The 21,274-nt window shown below is 44.8% G+C and overlaps 1 protein-coding gene across 1 annotated transcript in view; it reads right to left on the minus strand.

Moving 5' to 3' along the window:
* LOC130456847 (lysyl oxidase homolog 2) overlaps positions 1–21,274 on the minus strand; it is a 130,424-nt gene that overhangs the window by 21,949 nt on the left and 87,201 nt on the right. Inside the window, exons 7-8 of the mRNA XM_056814312.1 lie at positions 17,917–18,068; positions 614–781 (exon numbers count right to left, since the gene is read on the minus strand). Of these exons, the coding sequence (XP_056670290.1) occupies positions 614–781; positions 17,917–18,068 (320 nt within the window). The remainder of the gene's footprint in view (positions 1–613; positions 782–17,916; positions 18,069–21,274) is intronic.

Below are 21,274 nucleotides of genomic sequence, written 5' to 3' on the forward strand. Positions count from 1 at the left end.
GCTAGGCCATCGAGGCTGGAGCGTGATGGGGTCCTGCTCGTCTGGGTCTCCCCGCCCTCTAGAGCGGACGCTGACAAGCCTCGCTGTTTGTCCGTTGCCCCGGGAGATCCAGGCCGACTGCGGCTCCTGTTCTCCCCCGCATCCCTCCCGCTGGGGCCAGCTGCAAACAGCATTAACCGAGATGCCACGTCGCATCTGGAACAGCTGTGGCGAGCCGCGGAGTGCTGGCCGGCCTCATCACCGCACCCCTGCAGCAGGGGAGTAGGGAGCCAGAGAGATAGAAGGGCCGGGACCGCCCCTCCGCTTAGCCTCGGCAAACCGGAGCAGCAGAGCCCCTCCCCCTCCCTCCTCAGCCCGAGCCAGGCCCTCCCTCCCGCCGATCTCCAGCCCTTCTTTGTTTACTCCACTCCCAGAAACGCTGCGCCCCCGCCGGCCGCGGTGGGAGCCGCTGGTCCCGGGGGGTGCCCTAGAGGGCTCCTGGTTTGACTGAGGACCCCAGAGGCCCCTCTACCACGAAGAAACTGAGGCTGGGGCGGACTGGCCAGCCGGGATTCAAACCCAGGGCCGCGGACCCCAAACGCGTCTCCCGGACGCCAGACTCCCGCTGTCCTACCTGGAAGGCGTTACTGGCAAAGCCGAGGCCCAGCTGGCGGCAGACCACCATGGCTTCCACGATGCCCCAGTTCTCCCCGCACACGGTCCCCCACTTCAACGTCCCGTTTCGCTCCACCAGCACCTCCAAGCGGCCCTCGTAGGGGTTGCGGCCCCCATTCAGGCGCAGCTGTGAAGAGAACAGGCCCACGGTCACTGGTGGAGGGTGTCTAAACGGTCTACGGCCCTCTCCACACACAGAGGATCCCTACAGCCTACGCTCTATCCAAACTTGGAGCTGCCCTCGGACTTTTGGGACACCCCGCGCCCATTCACACCTGCCTATGGAAACGGCTTGAACATGTCAGAAGCATTTAACAGGAATTCTCTCGGATTCTCCCAACAACAGGGAGAAGAACGGCACCAGGAACTCAGGGCAAGTGGCACTCTCACCGCAACTTAGCGTCCTAGAGAGCTGATCAGAGCGCCGAGGGGAAATGACTCACCCAGGGTCACCCAGCGGCATGTGTTGGGGCTTAGATTGCTAGAAGTCTTTCTGGCCCCACAGTAAGGGCAATAGTGTGCCGTGCTCAGCTGTGAAAGCCTGGGGAGGGTCTGTGGGGCACAGATGCTCTCTATCTGCCTCCAGAGAAAGGGCTGATGGGCCAGGATGGCAGCTGGAAGCATCCCGGTTTCCACTTGAGTTTATTTGGGGATTGGGGTGGCTTGGAGTGTCTCAGCCAGCAGTGCCCCTTCTGGAGGCATGTTACATGTCAATACACGTGTGATCCAGCTCCTGGAAGGGGGAGGGGACAGTTTGGGTCACCCACATTCAGAAAATTGATGTGGAAACCTTTTCCTGCATGGAGCTGGTAAAACAAAATATCTGCCCGAAAAGGGGTCTTCCTGCTCTGCGGGCAGCTCTCTGCTGAGCCACGCTGCTTCTCCGTGTCACAACAGGTAGCATTTCTACAGCACATCAAGGTCTGCAAAGCACTTTATCCATATATCATCTCATTGGATCTCCACAACAACCCGGGGAAGGCGTTACTGCTGTCATCCCCATTTTATGGATGACTAAACTGAGGCGGAGAGAAGTTAAATCATTTATTCAGGCCAGGATCAAGCAAGGCCTTCTTTTCTTTTTTAGTCTGGAACCAGAATCTTGTCAGCACAGGGACTCCTCCTAAAGAAATCACAGTCCCTCCGATAACGATAACTCGGATGTGTCAGAGGCAAGACGAGAAACTGGATCTTGCTGATTTCAAGACTGGCCCTCTCTCCACTCTTGACTATATACTGCTGGTATCTCCACTTTACAAATAAGGAAACTGAGGCTCAGAGCTGGAAATAGAGTGTTGAGATCGAAGGAGACACATGGTATGAATAAAGAATGGCTAGGGGGTGCAGCTGGGAGGCTCAGTGGATGGAGAGTCAGGCCTAAAGATGGGAGGTCCCAGGTTCAAATCCGACCTCAGCCATTTCCCAGCTGTGTGACCCTGGGCAAGTCACTTGACCCCCATTGCCTAGCCCTTACCACTCTTCTGCCTTGGACCAATACACAGTATTAATTCCAAGATGGAAGGTGAGGGTTTTAAAAAAAATAAAGGCAGTTCAGCTCAGTCACTCTTGAACCTCTGACCATCTGAGGAGAAGCTGCCAGGCTGCGCTATGCCTTGTCTCCGTGTTTCTCATTTCTCTGACTTTTCTGTCTCGTTCTTTCTAGCCTATAAGCTCAACCCTTTGCTTTCCAGCGTCCAGCTTCCCTCCACAGGTGACTCAAACCCACGCAAGAGTTTTGTGTATGAGCCAGACCCTACATTTAGTGAGTTGCAAAGCGTGTTGGCACGGCACGGTGGAGGGAGTGTTCAGCAAAGCACTATACACATTTCCCCCAAGTGCTCTGAGCAAATTAAAAAACTACTTCTTGACTCAAGTGAAGAGCGTGACTAGAGCTAAGAAGATGAGAAGCCACAAAGCATCTAGAGACAGAGACACGATTGAACAAGAACTGTAGATTGGAGAGGAGCAATTGGGGGCTCTGAGCTAAGCCAAAGGTGAGTCACAGAGCTGCTGCTTTCATTTAAGCTGCTGCAGCCTACCACTACAGCCAGGGGAGCAGGAGAAGGGCATGAGGAGACAGCAGCTACAACAGAAGCAGCAGAGGGAGAGAAGTACAGAAGGAGGGGCGTGTTAGAAGCAGTCAGGTGAAAGAAGGCTTCGGTTGAGTGCTTCCTGAGTGGTCAGAGAGAGACTAGATTTCATTGGCCAAGAGCTCTGGTGAGAGCAGCTCTACCATAGGTTGAAGAGAGGTAAAAGATTTCAAGGTGAAGATTCGTTGCTCTCTGCTGCTGCCTCTGGAGAAGCATGGTGGCGCAGTGCATGGAGCACCAGACCTGGAAGAAGGCTCTTCTTCCTAAGTTCAAATCCAGCCTCAGCCACTTACTGGCTGTGTGGCTCTGTCCAAGTCACTGAACCCTGTTTCCTCATCTGTAAAAAGAGCTGGAAAAGGAAATGATGAGCCCCTCCAGGATCTTTGCCAAGAAAACCCCGAATGAGGATCATGAAGTTGGATGTGACTGAAATGACTGAACACCAACAACAAAGCTTGAGAAGGAAAAGTGGAGGAGCTTTGGAAACCCCTGGCAGGTCTCTGTGAGCTCCATTCCCCTGGGCAGCGGCATCATCCTTGGGGGGGAATAATAGACTGGTCTGTACAGCTCTCCTGGAAGCTCTCTGGCTCAGAGAGAACTGCTAGAAAGAGCTTGCAAACATCAAACAGTGAGCAGAGAAGTAATTTCCTGCAATTAAAATGTTCCTGAATGAACCAGTCATGTCGAAGCTGGCATTCCAGAGGGCTGAGTGGCCCTCACTCATGAGCTTTCCCTCTCCCATGTGTTTTCCTACTCGTGAGGATCCCATAAGGTGTGTAATTTCTTCCCCAGAGTGATCACACTTCAGCGGGAAAGGGATCTGAGTGTATATTTTTGTCCTGGGATCTATTTAATAGGCATAGATTTGCTTGAATACATTCTAGCTATAATACAATTATCCTTTTCTTTATAATTCAGTAAAAGATGATGCTGAAAATCTCGAAGGGACCTTCTGGTGAAAGGGGGGGGGGAGACATTCTAGATGGAGATGGAGACTCCCGAGATACAGTTGCGTGAGCAGGGGAGCATGCCCCCCCTTAAGATGGCTTAAGCCTAGGACTGGGAGATTTCAAACGTAGCCATGTCGTGGTAAGATGTTTTGGCGAGCTCAGAGCTGCTGAGGGAGTCAAGCCCAGAGAGAAGAGTCTCCCTCACCTGGGTGAGCCGTGGAAGCTCCCAGGCCCACACGGTGTGGTGTGGAGGGCTGACTACATCCCATCCTAACACGTGATCTGGCCTTGGAAGAGACCAGAGACCACCCCGTTATTATTAGTACATTGACCTTTAGGCACTGGAGAAGGACTTTAGTAGAGGGAAACAGAACTACTTTTAAAACAGTTAGTGAATAAAGTAAGATGTTAGAATCATTTTAGGGAAGCCTGGAAGGACGGGCTCTTCGGTAGGGGAAGAACGATTCTGACTTGCCCAGGAATTATGACCAACACTTGGTAAGATCAGGTCTAGAACCAAGGGCTTCTGAATCCCAGTTCAGGGCTCTTTTGACTCTGCCACGCTGGTTATTATACACTGTAAGTGTGGACTGATCTAGAAGTCATCTGGACATTTGGCTGGGAAGGTTAACTTCCCACTGGTTTTTAAACAGAAGATAATGTAGCCTTGAAGAGAGCAAGGCTTCCCATAAATGCTTTTTAAGCATAGTTACATAAAACACCAAAGAGATGGGAAAATATCTTTAAAACCATACTAGAAGGGGACAGCTGGGTGGCTCAGTGGATTGAGAGCCAGGCCCAGAGACAGGAGGTCCTGGGTTCAAATCTGGCCTCAGATACTTCCCAGCTGTGTGACCTTGAGCAAGTCACTTAACTCCCACTTCCTAGCCCTTACCACTCTTCTACCTTGAAGCCAATACACAGTATTGATTCCAAGATGGAAGGTAAGGTTTGGGGGAAAAAAAACGTACTAGGAGGGGAAAATCCCAACAACAATCAATAGAGAAAATGAGCCAGGATAAGAAAAGTATAAATACAATAAAAATACTAATGGAGAAACAGAGAAAGTTAATATAGTAAAAAATCCATAGATGGAAAAAGAAAGTTTGTGGGCTATACCAAAGAACATCTTCAAATCAAGAGGTGAAACATTTAAAGGAGTTAAACAGATAGATGAACATTGGTTACAAAGTCACAGGAGCAGGGACAATTGGGTAGCTCAGTGGATGGAGAGCCAGGCCTAGAGATGGGAGGTCCTGGGTTCAAATCTGACCTCAGACACTTCCCAGCTGTGTGACCCTGGGCAAGTCACTTGACCCCCATTGCCTAGCTCTTACCACTCTTCTGCCTTGGAGCCAATATACAGTATTGATTCTAAGATGGAAGGTGAGGGTTTAAAAAAACAAAAACAAAATAAAAATAAAAAAGTCACAGGAGCAAATTGAATTGCTTGAAGATATTTTTTTACAATTACATGAGAAAGTGAAGCTAAAATTAAGAGGCACTTAAAAGAGATCTGGAGGATATAATAAAGAAGATGACTGAAGCATAAGATAGAAAACTTGAGGTAATGTTATATACAATAGAGAAATAAACATTGGAAACATTTCCACTAAAAACAGGTATAAAACATGACTATCATCTACTTAAACTCATCTTAAAAATGTTAGTAAAAGCTTTTTTTCTCCCTAGACATGTGACCCTATAAATTTAGAGATAGAAGGCTCCTCGAAATTCATCTAAGCTAACCCCATCATTTATAGATTGGGGAGACTGAGGCCCAGAGTAATAAAGTGACTTGCCCTAAGTTACACCACTCAGTAAGTAATTGAGTTGGAATTTGAACCTGGGTCCTCTGACTCCAGAGTCAACACTTCTAAAAAATGTTGTATAACATTAACGCCACCGTTATCCATGTAGAAAACTCCTGGTGTGGAATGTATAAAATTTAATTCAGCTCATCAAGCATTTATTAAACATCTGCTAGGCATTAGGTAGTATTCTAGATCCTGGAGATACAAAGAGAAAAATGAAAATATCTCTTCCTTTGAATGGATTATATCCTGTTGTTTTGAAAAGGAAAAGGAATAAGATAGAAACACCGGTAATGTGATGAGTTAACATTTCTCCATTTGCTGATGACATTATTGTCCATTTGGAATATCAAATGTGACAGATAAAACAAAATTAAGTGAGGAAATAAATTATTTTGCTAAACTGAGTGCACTAAAAGATAAACCCATAAAATTATTTACAATTCTGTTTGCCATCAATGAAGCCAATAAAAACTTATAGAATAGAAATATTCCTTATAATATTGAAAATGACATCAATTGACACTTTAGAATGATGTTGATAAAACACTGAGGAAGAAATGAAGGAATCGAAGGGTATTCTTGGGGTAAGATCAAATTGAGCAAACAAAAGATGACATAAATAGATCATTAGATGCAGAGAAAAACTACAAAATATATTTGTATTAAAGCTGAAACTATGTGAGCTGGAAAAATTGAATGGGATGGCTTGAGAGGCAGTGGGCTCCTTCTCACAAGGAGGAGGGGCTTCAAGCAGGCTGTAGTCAGCATTCTTACTCAGTTATGGATTGGATGAGGAGGCTCCTGACATCCCATCTAACTCTGGTATTCTGTGATTTTGTCTTGGGAGATGGTGAAGCCACCTTCACATAAAGGCAAGATAAAAACCTATTGAGTATGTTGGAGAGGATCGTTGTTCATGGATGGGTCAGACCAAATGGTCTTTGATGTTTCTTCATAAGATCAGATTTAGAACGGGAAGAAACTTTCCAGAACATAGCCCAACTATTCCATTTAAAAATCAGGAAATAGAGGCATGATTTTCTTCTCCATCACTCCTTTTCACACATTCTATAATTAGCAAAACTAGCTTACTTCTTGCTATTCCAATTTGCTGCTCCATTTCCTATTTCCATGCCTTTCCATTGGCTGGCCTCCTTCCTGGAATGCTCTCCCTCCTCCCCTTTGCCTCTTAGAATGCTTGGTTTCTTTGAAACTCAAGCTAAGCACCACTCTGTTAAAATGTTTGATAGATGAGTTTATTCCCAATTTTGAACATGCATTTGGCTTTTATTGTTGCTATTGGGAAGAGCAGTATGGCAGCATTGATAGAGAGCTAAGCTCAAAGCCAGGAAGTACTGGGTTCATGTTCCATCTCCAAAATGTATTGGCCGAGTGACCCTGAGCAAGTCATTTAACCTCTCAAAATTCTAGAGAACTTTCTAAGCCTATAAATTGCAGAGAAGATGCTAACCTTTTTTGGTGGAGGAAATTGCCTCATCTGGGAGACTCTCATAATAATGCAATAAAAGATCCAGCCTCTATCTCTATTCTTTTTGGTTATAAATTCCATGACTATTTCAATCTCAAGAAGCATACAAACCAAATGCAACTTTGAGAAAGGAGGCGCCAAACTCCCCTGGTCATCATTTGGCTCCAATTTCTGGAGCCTCAAACTAGTGGACTTGAAAAGATCAATCAATTAACAAGTGTTTATCAAGCCTTACTTTGTGCCAGGCACAGTGTGCTGGGGATACACAGAAAGGTCCCTGCCCTCAAGAGGCTCATAGTCTAAATAGGAGGCAACCTTCAAATAATTAGATTCCCAGAAGATACATTCAAAATGGGTAGAAGGGATGGCACTTTTGGTGGAAGGGACCAGGGAGACACTGAGCTGAGTCTTGACAGAAGCTGGGGGGATTCCAAGAAGCAGAAATGGAGAGGGATCTGGTCTGACCTCAACAAACCAATGAAAGGGAACATGGTATAAGGAAAAGAACACTAGATTTCCAGTCACAAGACCTGGGTTCAAATCTAGACCCTGATGCTTACTCGCTATCACTGTGGGCAATCATTAAACTTCTTGGAATCTGCCTTTTCTCAAGGCTCCCCAGAATGGAAGCTCCCTGAGAGCCAGGGATTGTTTTCAGCTTTGTCTTTGGCTCCACAGTCTCTGGTGCATAAAAGACACTCAATTAATGCTGATTGAACAGACCTGAATTGGATTGAACGTGTGAAAGCCCTAAGAAATGTGAATGTTATTCTTCTATAGCCCTTGGCCTAGCTTTGTCCACTGGCCCTCCAAGGAGGCCAGCCAGGGACATCTGGCTTTCGCCCACTGATCTTTGGGTTCATCTTCCTTAAACCTATGAGTCAATCGATCAACAAGCATTTATTATACACCTACTGTGTGCCAGGCACTGTGCTAAGACAAAAGCACCAGACACCGGCCTCTAAGGAAGGGTGGAAGCAGAGAGGAGAGAAGGAGGGCCACGTGTCCTTTAAATGATCTGCATTCCTCCATCTTCCTATGCCTCTGGCTTTCTTTAATGGGGTCATGGGATTGTTTAGATGGAATGAAGAATATGGTGTCAAATTCTTTAAAATACTAACTAGGAAACCCAAACTCTGTCTGTGAACTGGGCACACAGGAAACCCGTCAATGTTTTGATATACAGCTGTGGTTACACGGTCCCAGACTTATTTTACCGAGTGGGTGATGCCATGCAAATGTGAATGCTAAGGGAAATACGAGGATGTTCCAACATAAATCCCACACGTTGGCTTGGTCAGAGCCAAACCCTTAGCTGAGAGGTGAAAGAGAGGTCAGTGAGGACCCAGAAAGGCATCAAAGATGGCTGCCTTCTTCTGGTCCAACCATCAGCCATTCCCAGACGCTCACTGAATCTGCTCCCATCTTCCAGCTTGGGAAGCTCAGAACCCTTATATTTCTGTGAAAGGCTGCCTGGTTGTTACGAGACGGACAAGATCCTCCAATCCGGTTCTCAGTGTTTCCTACAGTCTTGGAAATAGGTAATTTCCTAATGAATCTTCGAGAATGGAATTCAACTTCTTCATCCGACAGATAAACAAAACAGAGGTCCAGGCATTTATCCAAGGACATAACTAATGAGCAGTGGTGGATGGAGAAGAGTTCAATTCTCCCAGTTCCTCATCTTTTTCTATTTTACAAAGTCACACGGAATCCACTCTATAGAAAAGAATTCTCTCCACAAAGGACCATCAATTAGAGCTGGGAAAGACCTCAAGGGAAGATTCCCTCCATTTACAAATGAGGAAACTGAGGCCCACAGAGATCATAGGATCCCAGACCTAGAGCTAGAGAGGACCTCAGGGACGATCTAGTCTAGCTCTTTTCTCTTTATAAACGAAGAAAGGGCTTTAAAGGACTTACCCAAGATTTTTATTGTTCAGTCATTTCAGTTGTGTTCAATTCTTGGGATTTTCTTGCGAAGATGCTAGAGTGGTTCACCATTTCCTTCTCCAGCTCATTTTACAGATGAAGAAACAGAGGCAAACAAGGTGAAGTGACTTGTCCAAAGTCACACAGCTAATATCTGAAGACAGAGTTGACATGCCTGTTGCTCTACCCACTGTGCCACCTTGCTGTCTGCTCCATAGGCAGAAAGTATGAGTCAGTCATTCAAAGCCACATCCTCTGACTCCAAAGCCAGCACTCTTTCCACTCTTTCCTTTGCGTCCTATGTAAGTTGCAGAGCCAGCATCCAAGCTAGTACTTTGGCTACAAATACTTTTTCCATATACCAATATGGCGACACAAGCTGTCAACCTCTCTCCAGGGATTCCATCTCATTTTCAGAGAGGGTGTCAATGAACTCAGCGGTCACTAGGAGAATACAGAACCTCGGGATTTAAGAGCTAGAAGGGAACTCACAGGCTCTGAGTTCAAGCAGCAATGGTGATGAAAATACCATCGAGGTTCCCAAGGTCCTCTGTTTTTGCCCAGAATACTGTAATCTTCAGCGAAACTTTCTAGCTCCTTTGGGACACCATCATTGTCCCCATACGAATGACCAGGAATGGGTAGTGGGTGGCAGAGGAGCAGGCTGGTCAAGACTTGGGAAGTTTAGGGTCCTGCGAAGAGAGCAGACTTCTCTCTTGTTAGGCCAAGTAGGCAGCTGGCCCTGCCTACAGTTGTTCCTTGGCAGGGCATCATCTCTTCTTCCTTTGGTCACTCTCTGGTGTCTGTGAAGGGGTGTAGAGGGTGTTCCAGGAGGATAAGCACTTCAGGTGGGACGGCTTGCCAAGCCCTTTTTGGGCTGCTCATCCAGCTCTGGTGTCCACCCGCCACCTGGCTCTCACCTAGCACGGGCTATGGCCACACCCCAGTGAAACCATCTCAGCAGAATGAAGGTAACCCACTGATGAGCTGGGGGGGGGTCTGCCCCAAGCAAGTGAAGACCTCCCCCGTGAATGGACACATGAGAACGATTTGTTCCAATGGCCACGAAGACAACTGAGGCAGATGCTAATCCCCCCCATGCCGGTTAGAATCAGTTATGCCGCGATACGAGTTGGTTAGTAATCGTAACATCGGCAATGCCTTATTACATGGCAGTTTGGATGCAATGAACAACTTCATGACCCTGAGGTAACAACCAGTGGCCCGTGTAAAGGAACTTAGGTACGTCACAATATGCGCATCTCCTCTGAAGGACGTCTTGCCTTTAGATGGCCGGATGGTGGCTTCTCGTGAGGGGAGGTTGAGGTATTCCCAATGGTGATGATATGCTAGAAAGATTAGGTTAGTTGATCCGTGTGACCATGGATATAGTGTATATGTCCATCTACAAAATATATCTTATGTAAAATTATGATCTATATTAGGTTAAGGATATTCATATACTGTATAAATTATAGTACTATTAATAATTTAATGTTATTAGTATGATTGTAAATTTAATGTATCTAGTAATATAATAGTAGCTTGTACATAGATATATGCTAGGGGTAAATAAATCCATGTACTATATACACAGGACAAAAAAATTTATAGAAATCAAAAAATTCAATACTGACATAGCATACAAATTGCGTTTTTTTTTTTTTCAGGAAGTAGTTTAAACAGAATATCAGCTTTGGGTGCTGATGGTCGAGTTTTAGTCCTTCTTCTTGAAGATGTCTAAGGAAGGTATTTTCCTTCATTGCTGGCTTACAAGACCAGTATTTTTATTAAATTACTTGGACATGTACTATGGAAATTTTGGCGTAAGTATATAATCTTCAAATATCCCTGCTAATGTATAAAATAATGACTAGTGTATAAATATTTATATTTTATATTTTTATATATTTATTTATATAATTTATTTATATATATTATATATATTTATATAACTTATTTATATAATATATAAATATTAAATATTTATATTATAAAAATTTATATTAATTAATAATAATATAATAAATAATAATAAAATAATATTAGGTATAAAAATAATGATTAGTGAAAAATATAGAATTGAAGCTAGTTGGCCAATGATGATAAAGGGTTGTTCTACTGGGTGTCCCCCGATTCATGTAAGGCTTAAAAGGTTAGCTCTTAGTAATCAGAATAAGATTTGTGAAATTGATTCATAAGCAGAGGATAAACTGTGGGAGTAGAAACACCGAGGAAAAGCAACTGCCTGAATACAGCGGTTGAGGGGACATGACAGAGGAGAGACTCTAAACGAACACTCTAATGCAAATATTGACAACATAGAAATGGGTTCGAATCAAGAACACACGTGACACCCAGTGGAATCACACATCGGCTATGGGGAGTGGGAGGGGGAAGAAAAGAAAATGATCTTTGTCTTTAATGAATAATGCTTGGAAATGATCAAATAAAATATAATTAAAAAAAGATTTGTGAAATTGATTCATAAGCAGAGGATAAACTGTGGGAGTGGAAACACGGAGGAAAAGCAACTGCCTGAATACAGCGGTTGAGGGGACATGACAGAGGAGAGACTCTAAACAAACACTCTAATGCAAATACTAACAACATGGCAATGGGTTCGAATCAAGAACACATGTGACACCCAGTGGAATCACGCGTTGGCTATGGGGGGTTGGGGGGGAGGAAAAGAAAATGATCTATGTCTTTAATGAATAATGCTTGGAAATGATCAAATAAAATATAATTAAAAAAAGATTTGTGAAATTGGTCGGAATATTAGGCTTCGTTGTTTTGATGTGTGGAGTAGTGGGAAAATTAATAGAATTAGGATGGATGCTAGAAGAGCTAGTACTCCTCCCAATTTGTTTGGGATTGAGCGTAAGATTGCGTAGGCAAATAGAAAGTATCATTCTGGTTTGATGTGGGGGGGAATATTTAATGGATTAGCTGGTGTAAAGTTGTCTGGGTCACCTAATATGTCTGGTGAAAATATTGCTAATGATATTAAAGTAAGGAGTATTAGGATTAAGCCCAAGGCATCTTTGATAGCATAATAAGGATGGAATGGGATTTTGTCTGAATTAGGATTAACTCCTGTTGGGTTATTTGATCCTGTTTCATGAAGAAATCGAAGGTGTACGATAACTAGTGCAAGAATGATGAAGTGAAATGCGAAGAAGAATCGGGTTAGAGTGGCTTTACCTACTGAGAATCCCCCTCAAATTCATTCGACTAGAGTGTTACCAATATATGGAATAGCTGATAAGAGATTAGTAATAACTGTGGCACCTCAAAAGGACATCCGTCCTCATGGAAGAACACACCCTACGAATGCGGTAGCTATAACAGTAAGAATGAGAATTACTCCAATGTTTCAGGATTCTTTAAATAAATAGGATCCGTAGTAGATGCCTCGTCCTACGTGAAGGAACAGGCATATAAAGAATATTGATGCTCCGTTTGCATGTAAATTTCGGATTAATCACCCGTAGTAAACATCTCGGCAAATATGGGCTACTGATGAAAAAGCAGTGAGGGTGGCTGATGTGTAGTGTGTGGCTAGAAATAATCCTTTTAGGATTTGAATGATTAGGCAGATGCCTAAAAGTGATCCAAAGTTTCACCAAGCTGAGATGTTGGATGGTGCTGGTAGGTCAATGAATGAATGATTAATAATTTTTATTAGGGGGTGGGTTTTTCGCAGGTTAGTCATTAATTTTTGTAGTTGAAACGCAACAATGGTTTTTCATGCCATAGGTTATGGTTAAAATCCATGCTAAAATAACAAAAATGATAATAATTTTTATTATTTCTTTGCTTTCGATTTTTGGGTTTGTGGCATTTTCTTCTAAACCTTCTCCTGTTTATGGGGGATTAAGTTTAGTTGTGAGTGGTGGTCTGGGTTGTGCAATAGTGGTTGACTTGGAAGATTCTTTTTTAGGATTAGTAGTTTTTTTAAATTTATTTAAAGGGGGGGGGGCAGCTGGGTAGCTCAGTAGATTGAGAACCAGACCTAGAGATGGGAGGTCCTAGGTTCAAATCTGGCCTCAGCCACTTCCTAGCTGTGTGACCCTGGGCAAGTCACTTGACCCCCATTGCCTAGCCCTTACCACTCTTCTGCCTTGGAGCCAATACACAGTATTGACTCCAAGACGGAAGGTAAGGGTTTAAAAAAAAAAATTATTTAAAGGGTATATTAGTAGTGTTTGGTTATACTGCCGCTATAGCTACGGAAGAATACCCTGAGACTTGAATTGGAAATATTGTGGCTTTTAGTATATTATTATTTGTTTTATTTATAGAAATAATATGATACTTTATTTCTGGTAATATTTATGTAGATACTAATATTGAGTTAAGTGATTTTGCTGTAATTGTCTTGGCTAGACATCAAAGACGCCCTGGCTGTCCACCACGTCTTGGGCCATGCCGGGTCGTCCTGCCCTTGTCTTGCCTCTGGAATTTAATGACTCTGAAAGAGAGAGTGAGGTCAGTGAAGACTCTGTGCTGCCTCACTTCAATCCAAACTCATGAACAAGTCAACACATGAGCCTGTGATGTCATTGAGCCTCTTCAGAACAAAGTCCAAACAACTTGTGAATCCAGACTCATTTCTTGGAATGAAAGAAGCGGCTTCTGCATGAGATGGTCCAAGTCTTGTTCCTTCTACAGGAAGTGTCTTGGTGTTGTTTCCTGAATCCCAATATTCGGTGGTCTTTCTTCCTTTCTATTCTGTGATATCTTCTACTCTCCAACCTCCCGGTGTCGGTCATGACTGACTTCATTCTCTTCATATCTTCCTTCTTTTTTTCTGGAAATCTTTGTTCCCCTCCTTCAAAGATCTCCCGAGAGCCCGGAGAGTAGAGACATATTCCCCTGGTTCTTTCACCTCTTCTAGGACGGATATCAACTATTTGTTTACCTGAGTGTTCCTTGGCATTGGCAGAAACAGAACCATGGCACATTCTTTGCTGATCACTGGAAAATCCTCCCTGCCCTTCTTACTTTCTCGAAGTCAGTTCTACAGTCTCAGCCATCTTCTTTCCATGAGCCCTTCCATTTCACCCTTTGGACCACAGGACCTCCAGAGACCATCCCTGGGAGCAGTTTAGCCACTCTGATTTGGATCCCCCCAATTCACATAGATTTCTGGATCAAGATGGCCCCAGACCATTGATGATGCCTGAGAACCCATTCAGCTATGTATCCTGTTACACGTATGTTCTCCTTTCTATCCCTCTTCCTTCCTTAGCTTTCTACATTTTGCTCTGGAAAAATTTTTTTGAAAGTCAGATTTGTAATTTCACCTTTGTGTGTCTCTTGGTGAGGAACCTCCAGCTATCCATATAGATCTAGGTCTATTCTGCAACCATATACCTTAGAGAATTTTCTGGGGACACCCAGAAAGAGGCTCTTCTAGGGTCAACATTCACCATGGTTGCCTCTCAGATCAAATAAGCATAGCTAATATTGAGATTGCTTTTGGTAAGAGCCATCAATGGACTCTCCCATGGTCATATCCTTGATGTAACTTCCTGGACCAGCCCTCCTCTCTATCTAATGAGAAACTCCTTAAGGGTAGGGGCTATATCATGCTTTTTTAACCCCTCACCTTCCCTCTTAGAATCAATACTGTGTATTGGTTCCAAGGTAGAAGAGCGGTAAGGGCTGGGTAAGTGACTTGCCCAGGGTCACACAGCTAAGAAGTGTTTGAGGTCAAATTTGAACCCAGGACTTCTGATCTCTAGGCCTGGCTCTCAATCCACTGAGCCACCCAGCTGCTCCCGGGGCTATATCATTGTTGCATTTATATCCCCAGAACTAAGCACATAGTAGGTGCTTAATAAATGCTTTTTTAGTCATTCATTCACTCACTCATTCATTCATTCATTTATTCATTCATTCATTTTCAATATCTCTCTTGGCAATTCTGCCACAGCCAGAACAAACTTCTCCAGCCGTCAGCAATCCTTGGAGTTCAGTGACTGGGGCTGGGGGGCAGAGTAAGGCTTATTTTCTAAACAGGCTGGTACTGTCTACTCAGCTTCCTTTGACTGGCACTTGGCGTATTCTCAGCTGATCCAAAACCAAACAGAATTCATTCCAAGAGCAGAAATCCAATGATCTAGTAGATGTAAATCTCCACCTTGTTCCTCCCTGTCTGCTCGATTCCAGAGCTCCTGCTTCCTATGCCCTTGGCTATCCCGTGATCAGAGAGCACGGGGTGAATCCAGGATAGCAGTAACAGAAGACACAGGGGCCTGGCTACAGGAGCTCAGGCACATTTGCTAGTCCATCTGAACCTCAGTTTCCATAAATGTCAAATGGGGGCAATAATTCACAGGCTCCCTACTTTCCAGGGCCACTGTGTGGATCAAATGAATGTATGTGAAAGCACTTTGTCACCACTCCAGGCTAGGTCATCGTATGGTATTATTTCTCACTACTGCCATAATTTAATCCAGATGTGAAACTGTGCAAAAAGCCCTCCCCGTCTTCCTCTCTCCATGCAACACATGAGGCATCTCAGCCAGCAGTTCTGGCTTTTTGCTCACGCTCAGAAAGCCATCAGCAGAGACCACGCCTGCTGCGATACATAGATGTTCCCCGACTTAGCGGCATCTTCTGGGAAAACTCTGGCTTCTTGGGTCTAGCTTTCTGCCTTTTTCCAAATCTAGCCGGAAACCCCCAGGCTGGCCTTGTCCTAGCCTCCACAGAACTCTGAAAGGGTCATATTTCATCCTGGGCTGGTGAGCTCTAAATGCAGAATCATGACATCACAGAGCTGGCAGGGACCTTGGAGGACATCTGGTCCAACTCCCTCCAACCCCCTCATTTTATCCAGGAAGAAGCTGAAGACTTGCTCAAGATCACGTGGGTAGTGTTTGAGGTGGGATCTGAACCCAGGACCTCTGACTCCACAATCATTGAGGTAACTAGGGGCACAATGGATAGAGCACTGGGTCTGGATGGCCTCAAATACTTACTATGAGACCTGGGTAAGTCATTTAACCTCCACCTGCCTCAGTTTCCTCATCTGTAAAATGGGATAATAATAGCCCCCTCCTCACCTCCCAGGGTTGTTGTGAGAGTCAAGTAAAGTAATCATTATTAAATGCTTAGTACAGTATCTGGGACACAGTAAGTACTCTATCATGTTAGCTATCATGTTAGGGAAAGCTCTATTGAGAATTTATTTTTCATACACGATATTAATTTCTATATCAGGGTCATGAATTAGAGTGAATTCTTCTGTGTTCCTGTGCCTTGACTCTGATCAGGCTGCTGCTGCTTTTTACATTTTCTTTGTCCTTAGGAATCCAAAGGAGTGTCTTCCTCGGAACAAAATTTGACGAATAGAAAAGTGAGATGAGGATTCTCTTTGAGACTTCCTAACTGTATCACCTTGGCTAAGTTAATTTCCTACCCTAGAATGAGAGCATCACAGAGTGGATATGTTGAGCTTTCAGAAAAACCTGGGTTCAAATCCCTCCTCAAGACACTTATTAGTTGTGTGACTCTGGTAAAGTCACTTAGTCACTCTGTGCCTCAGTTTCCTCTTTTGTAAAATGGGGTAGGAATGGCCCAGTGGTCTCTAGAGTCCCTTCCAACTCTAAAGCTATGATCTCATGATGACAGGAAAGGAACTGGGAGTTTCAAGAGGGAGGGAGATGTGATGTCATGATTCTGCATTTTAAGGAGGGACAGCGATCTAGGCATGGAACAGCCTGAACTAGTAAGAGAAAGACCTGATATCTCAATCTTAGTCTACTAGTTCCAACTCCCTTCTACCATGATACCCTCTTGCCCTGGAAGATGGCTTCAGGAATTGCTATGGCTGAAAAATTCATCATTCAGTGACTAACCTCTGGGGAAGACCTTCTCCAAACTTGAACTTGATTGATCTCCAGATGACATATGCCCTCAATCCATGGCTAGAGCCATATTTTCTAGCTCAGCAGTATCATCCCAGAGCTTGGACTGAATTGACAAAAACTTCCAGAGCCATGGACTACCTACCTACCATGGGTTACACACCATGGTTTGGCTTTAGAAGACTTTCTTCATAGTCCTGGGGAAGTGATCCCAGTACCATGACATAGATGTACCACCTGTTGTTGGAGCTAATGGCATCTCTTCTTAGGATATTGTAGTGGGATGGAGCCAAAATGTCAGTTTAGCAGCAGTGAAAACTGAAACTACTCTGAGAACCCTTCGAAACCAATCTTTAAAAAGTGCCTCAAAACAACAAGAGTCAAAAACAAACAACAAGAGAAGTAAGGGGGCTCTCCCACTGGACACAACTGTCATGATAAAAAAAAAAGCCTAGACATCATATTGCAAGAAATTATCAAAAAAATTGCCCTGATATTCTTGAACAAGAAGGTAAAATAGAAACTGAAAGAATCCACAGATCACCTCCCACAAAAAATACCCAAATGATAACTCCCAGGAATGTTATTGCCAAGTTCAAGAGCTCCCAGGCCAAGGAGAAAATACTTAGGATATATTAGGAGTTTTGACACAGCTAAGTAGTGTAGGGGAGGGATTGATGTACCTGGAAGTCAGGAAGACTAGAGTTCAAACCCAACCTCAGACACTTCCTAGCTGTGTGACCTGGGCAAATTCTATAACCTTTGTTTGCCTCAATTTCCTCATTTGTAAAATTGGACTAATAATAGCAACGGTCACACAAGATTGTTGTGAGAATTAAATGAGATAATATATGGAAAGCACTTAGCAAAGTGCCTGGAACACGGGCAAATTGATAAAGGCTTATTCCCTCCCTTCTCCCCCAGCCCTTGGAGTTAGGGCATCTTGAGGCTTTATGAAATCTCCGTTTCCCCCTCTGTTTAGGCGATTTCCAAAGTCTTTTGCTGTCCAAAAGCCTACAATTCTCTGGCCTCCAGAGTTGACTTTATGATGGCAGGTCAGCTCCAGTTGTGGAGAAGAGCCCTCTGTGAGTCCCATCTCCTTACCTGGTTCTGGAAGCCCATGGCTGGGATGTTGCACCTCACACCAGCATCTTCTTCATGGCTGCAGCCCAGGTTCTCAACGTTGAACTTACAATCAATGATGGATTTCTCGAACCCGGTGCACTGTATTTCATTGAGGTGGATGGACCCAATCCCTAGAGGGGGAAACAGCAAAATAACTAATAAGATCATAGACACTGGGAAGGGCTGAATGGTGGGGGGATGGATTTGCAGATGAAGGGTGGGCTTCACTCTCACTCAGAGACCTCTCCGCCACTCTCAGTAGTCTAGTCTTGGTCCCAGGTCCCATGATGCAGTGTGGTGCAGCAAAATGGGAAGACCTAGGTTCAAATCCTGCCTCTGAAAATGCGTATTGACCGTGCAACCCTGGGCAGGCCATTATCGTCCTTCTCTGAGCCTTAATGTTCTCATCTGTAAATGGAGAGGATAGTCTGGAAGGTTGGAAATGATTTTGTATCTGTTTTGTAACTAATTTTCCGTATACACTTTGTTTCCTTCTAAGAAACTGCAAGCTCCTCGAGAAGGGCACTGTTCCATTTCTGTCCTTGCGTCTCCAGTACTTGATATACAGCAGGTACTTAATAAAGGCTTCAGAAATGAATGGACTCATGGGATCTGGAACTCATTAGTCAAACTCCCTCCCTTTACAGAGAAAGAAACGGAGGTCCAGGGACTTGTCCAAGGTCAAACAACTAACACGTGTCGAGGGTGAGATTTGAACCCAGGTCTTCTAGACTCTCTAATGGGTGGGTTTCTGCCTTATCTTGCTCTCTACAGCATCTCCTTCCCTGCTTCATGCCAGGCCTTCTCTTGTAGTTAAATGAACCTGCCGATTGTCACACACGTCCCTTGTGTCGGAGGTGCAAGTCCAGTGTTTAAGTCCCTGGCGCACAGCCCTCGGCTGACGTTTCCTGAATGGTTCTTTGAGCCACTGCTCTGACGTGGCCTCCTGGGTCAGGCTTGAGAGATTCCCTGCCAGGTTTCTCTGGTCCTGCTCCCCGCCCCGCCTCCCCAGGGTGCTGACGCCCTCTCCCTGGGGGTCCGGTGTGGAAGAGGTGGCCTTGGTAGGGACAGGCACCAGGGTGCCTCCTCCAGCATTCCCAGAGGCGACGCCTTTCCTTCTAAAGGCACACGTCCGGCTTCTGCGGGTGCCGATCTCCCTGGGGCAAAGGGGCGAGCGGCCGCCATCCCCAGAGAGAGGAGGAAGCCCGGTGGGCAGCTCCTCCCAGAAGCCACCGCTGCGCAGAGTGCAGCCCCGATTTGCCTCCAGTTCTCCAGCCGTGGAGTCCTTAGGAAACCCTGGGCTGCCTGGGGAAGAATTAGGTCAGCCCACACACACCCTGGGGAAGCTGGCTGCGTCCTGCCCCGTGGAACGTTTCTCTCATGCGAGCCCTGGTGGACGTCTCCCATCGGCGGGACCCTGGAAGCAGCAGAAGCAACAAGCTGCCCCGGGAGGAGCCCAACAAGACTCTCAAAGGCTTGGCAGAGCAGGGAATAGCAAAGGGGAGAAAAAGAAACTATCTTCTCCTTCATCGTCTCCATCTCTGGGAAACGCCAGCTTCCAACAAGGCTCAGCCCAAGTGCCCTCCTACAGGAAGCCTTCCCTGATTACACTAGTGGTCAGTGCCAGCAGCACCTGCCCCCCACCTCCCGAGGATTTCACATTTATTTTTTATTTTTTGTTTTTTAAACCCTTACCTTCCATCTTGGAATCAGTACTGTGTGTTGGCTCCAAGGCAGAAGAGTGGTAAGGGCTAGGCCATGGGGGTCAAGTGACTTGCCCAGGGTCACAGAGCTAGGAAGTATCTGAGGCCAGATTTGAACCCAGGACCTCCCATCTCTAGGCCTGACTCTCCATCCACTGAGCCACTCAGCTGCCCCCTTCACATTTATTTTATATACAATTTGTATTTATCTGTGGCTATATTGTATCTCAACCCTCTTTCCCTTAATAGAATATTAGCTCTTTGAAGGCGAGAACTTGGGGTTTTTTGTATGTGCCCAGAGCCCAACAGAGTGCCACAGTGGGCACTTAGAAACCGTGTAATGGGTATCCCATTTCTTGGATGGGATAACTGAAAAAAAAAATGAAGTGACATAAATGACAGAAAATTAGGGCTTAGATGTCATAGTTTGACCTTCTTCATTTTACAGATAAGGGCCAGAGAGGCCACAGGATTGTATATGTACAGCTTCGAGGGTCTAAACCCCTCAATTTACACCTGGGGAAACTGAGGCCCAGAAAGGCAAATGACTTATCTAAGGTCACACAAAGTTAGAGGCAGAATAGGTAGGAGTAGAATCCCATAATATCCAGTGTGTACAGGAGTAATAGGAATGGGAAATAAAACATGTAATGATCATAAAAACAACTGACGTACCCTTGGAGATTGAAGGTTTAAAAAATATTTCCCTTGGGGGCAGTTGGATGGCTCAATGGATTGTGAGCCAGGCCTAGAGATGGGAGGTCCTGGGTTCAAATATGGCCTCAGACACTTCCTAGCTGTGTGACCCTGGGTAAGTCACTTAACCCCCATTGCCCAGCCCTTATCACTCTTCTGCCTTGGAACTAATACGCAGTATTGATTCTAAGATGGAAGGTAAGAGTTTAAAAAAAAAAAACTATTTCCCTTGAATAATGTGGACATTGTATCTTTGTGTGAGGAACGGATTTTCTTTTCATCCTTATAAGCCAAGGTTTAGCAATGGGGATGGAGTAGTAATAAAGCTTATTTGATGTTTTTAAAAAAAAGCTGGAAGGGGCCTCAAGCACCCTTATTTTACAGATGAGGAAACTGAAGCTTAGTGACTTTTCCAAGGTCATACAGGTAGTGTCAGCAGCAGGATTTGAACCCAGGTCCTCTCACTCCAGAACTACTATGCTTTCTATTGTATTGCACATCAATAGAATGTTATTTCAAGAAGATTCTTTATTATTGGGGGGGGGGGAAGGGGAGAAGGTCAAAGTGCTTTCCTTGCAATAACACAAGAGGGGTAGAGCCAAGATCCAAAAACAGGTCCAGAGAAGGGAAGGGGATGCTTCCCGAATCACAAGGAACTCCTAAGACTCAGCTGTATCCTGAAAAAAGGGAGCCCTGGGTTCTAGTAATGACCAGTATTTCCATAAGGCTTCAAGGTTTGCGAAGGATAACCTGTGTCATCTCATTTAATCCTCACAACAACCCTGGTCCATCAGGCAACAAACATGAATTAAGCACCTACTATGTGCGAAGCTCTGGGGCTACAAGAAAGAAAAGGACAAACCATGGAAGCTGGGGAAGAGCTGAGATCCCTTTGGAACTCCCCTTGGCCTCCCTTCTTTCGACTTCCTGCCGACGTG

This window comes from Monodelphis domestica, chromosome 1 (genome assembly GCF_027887165.1).
Source record: "Monodelphis domestica isolate mMonDom1 chromosome 1, mMonDom1.pri, whole genome shotgun sequence".
NCBI classification, from domain to species: domain Eukaryota; kingdom Metazoa; phylum Chordata; class Mammalia; order Didelphimorphia; family Didelphidae; genus Monodelphis; species Monodelphis domestica.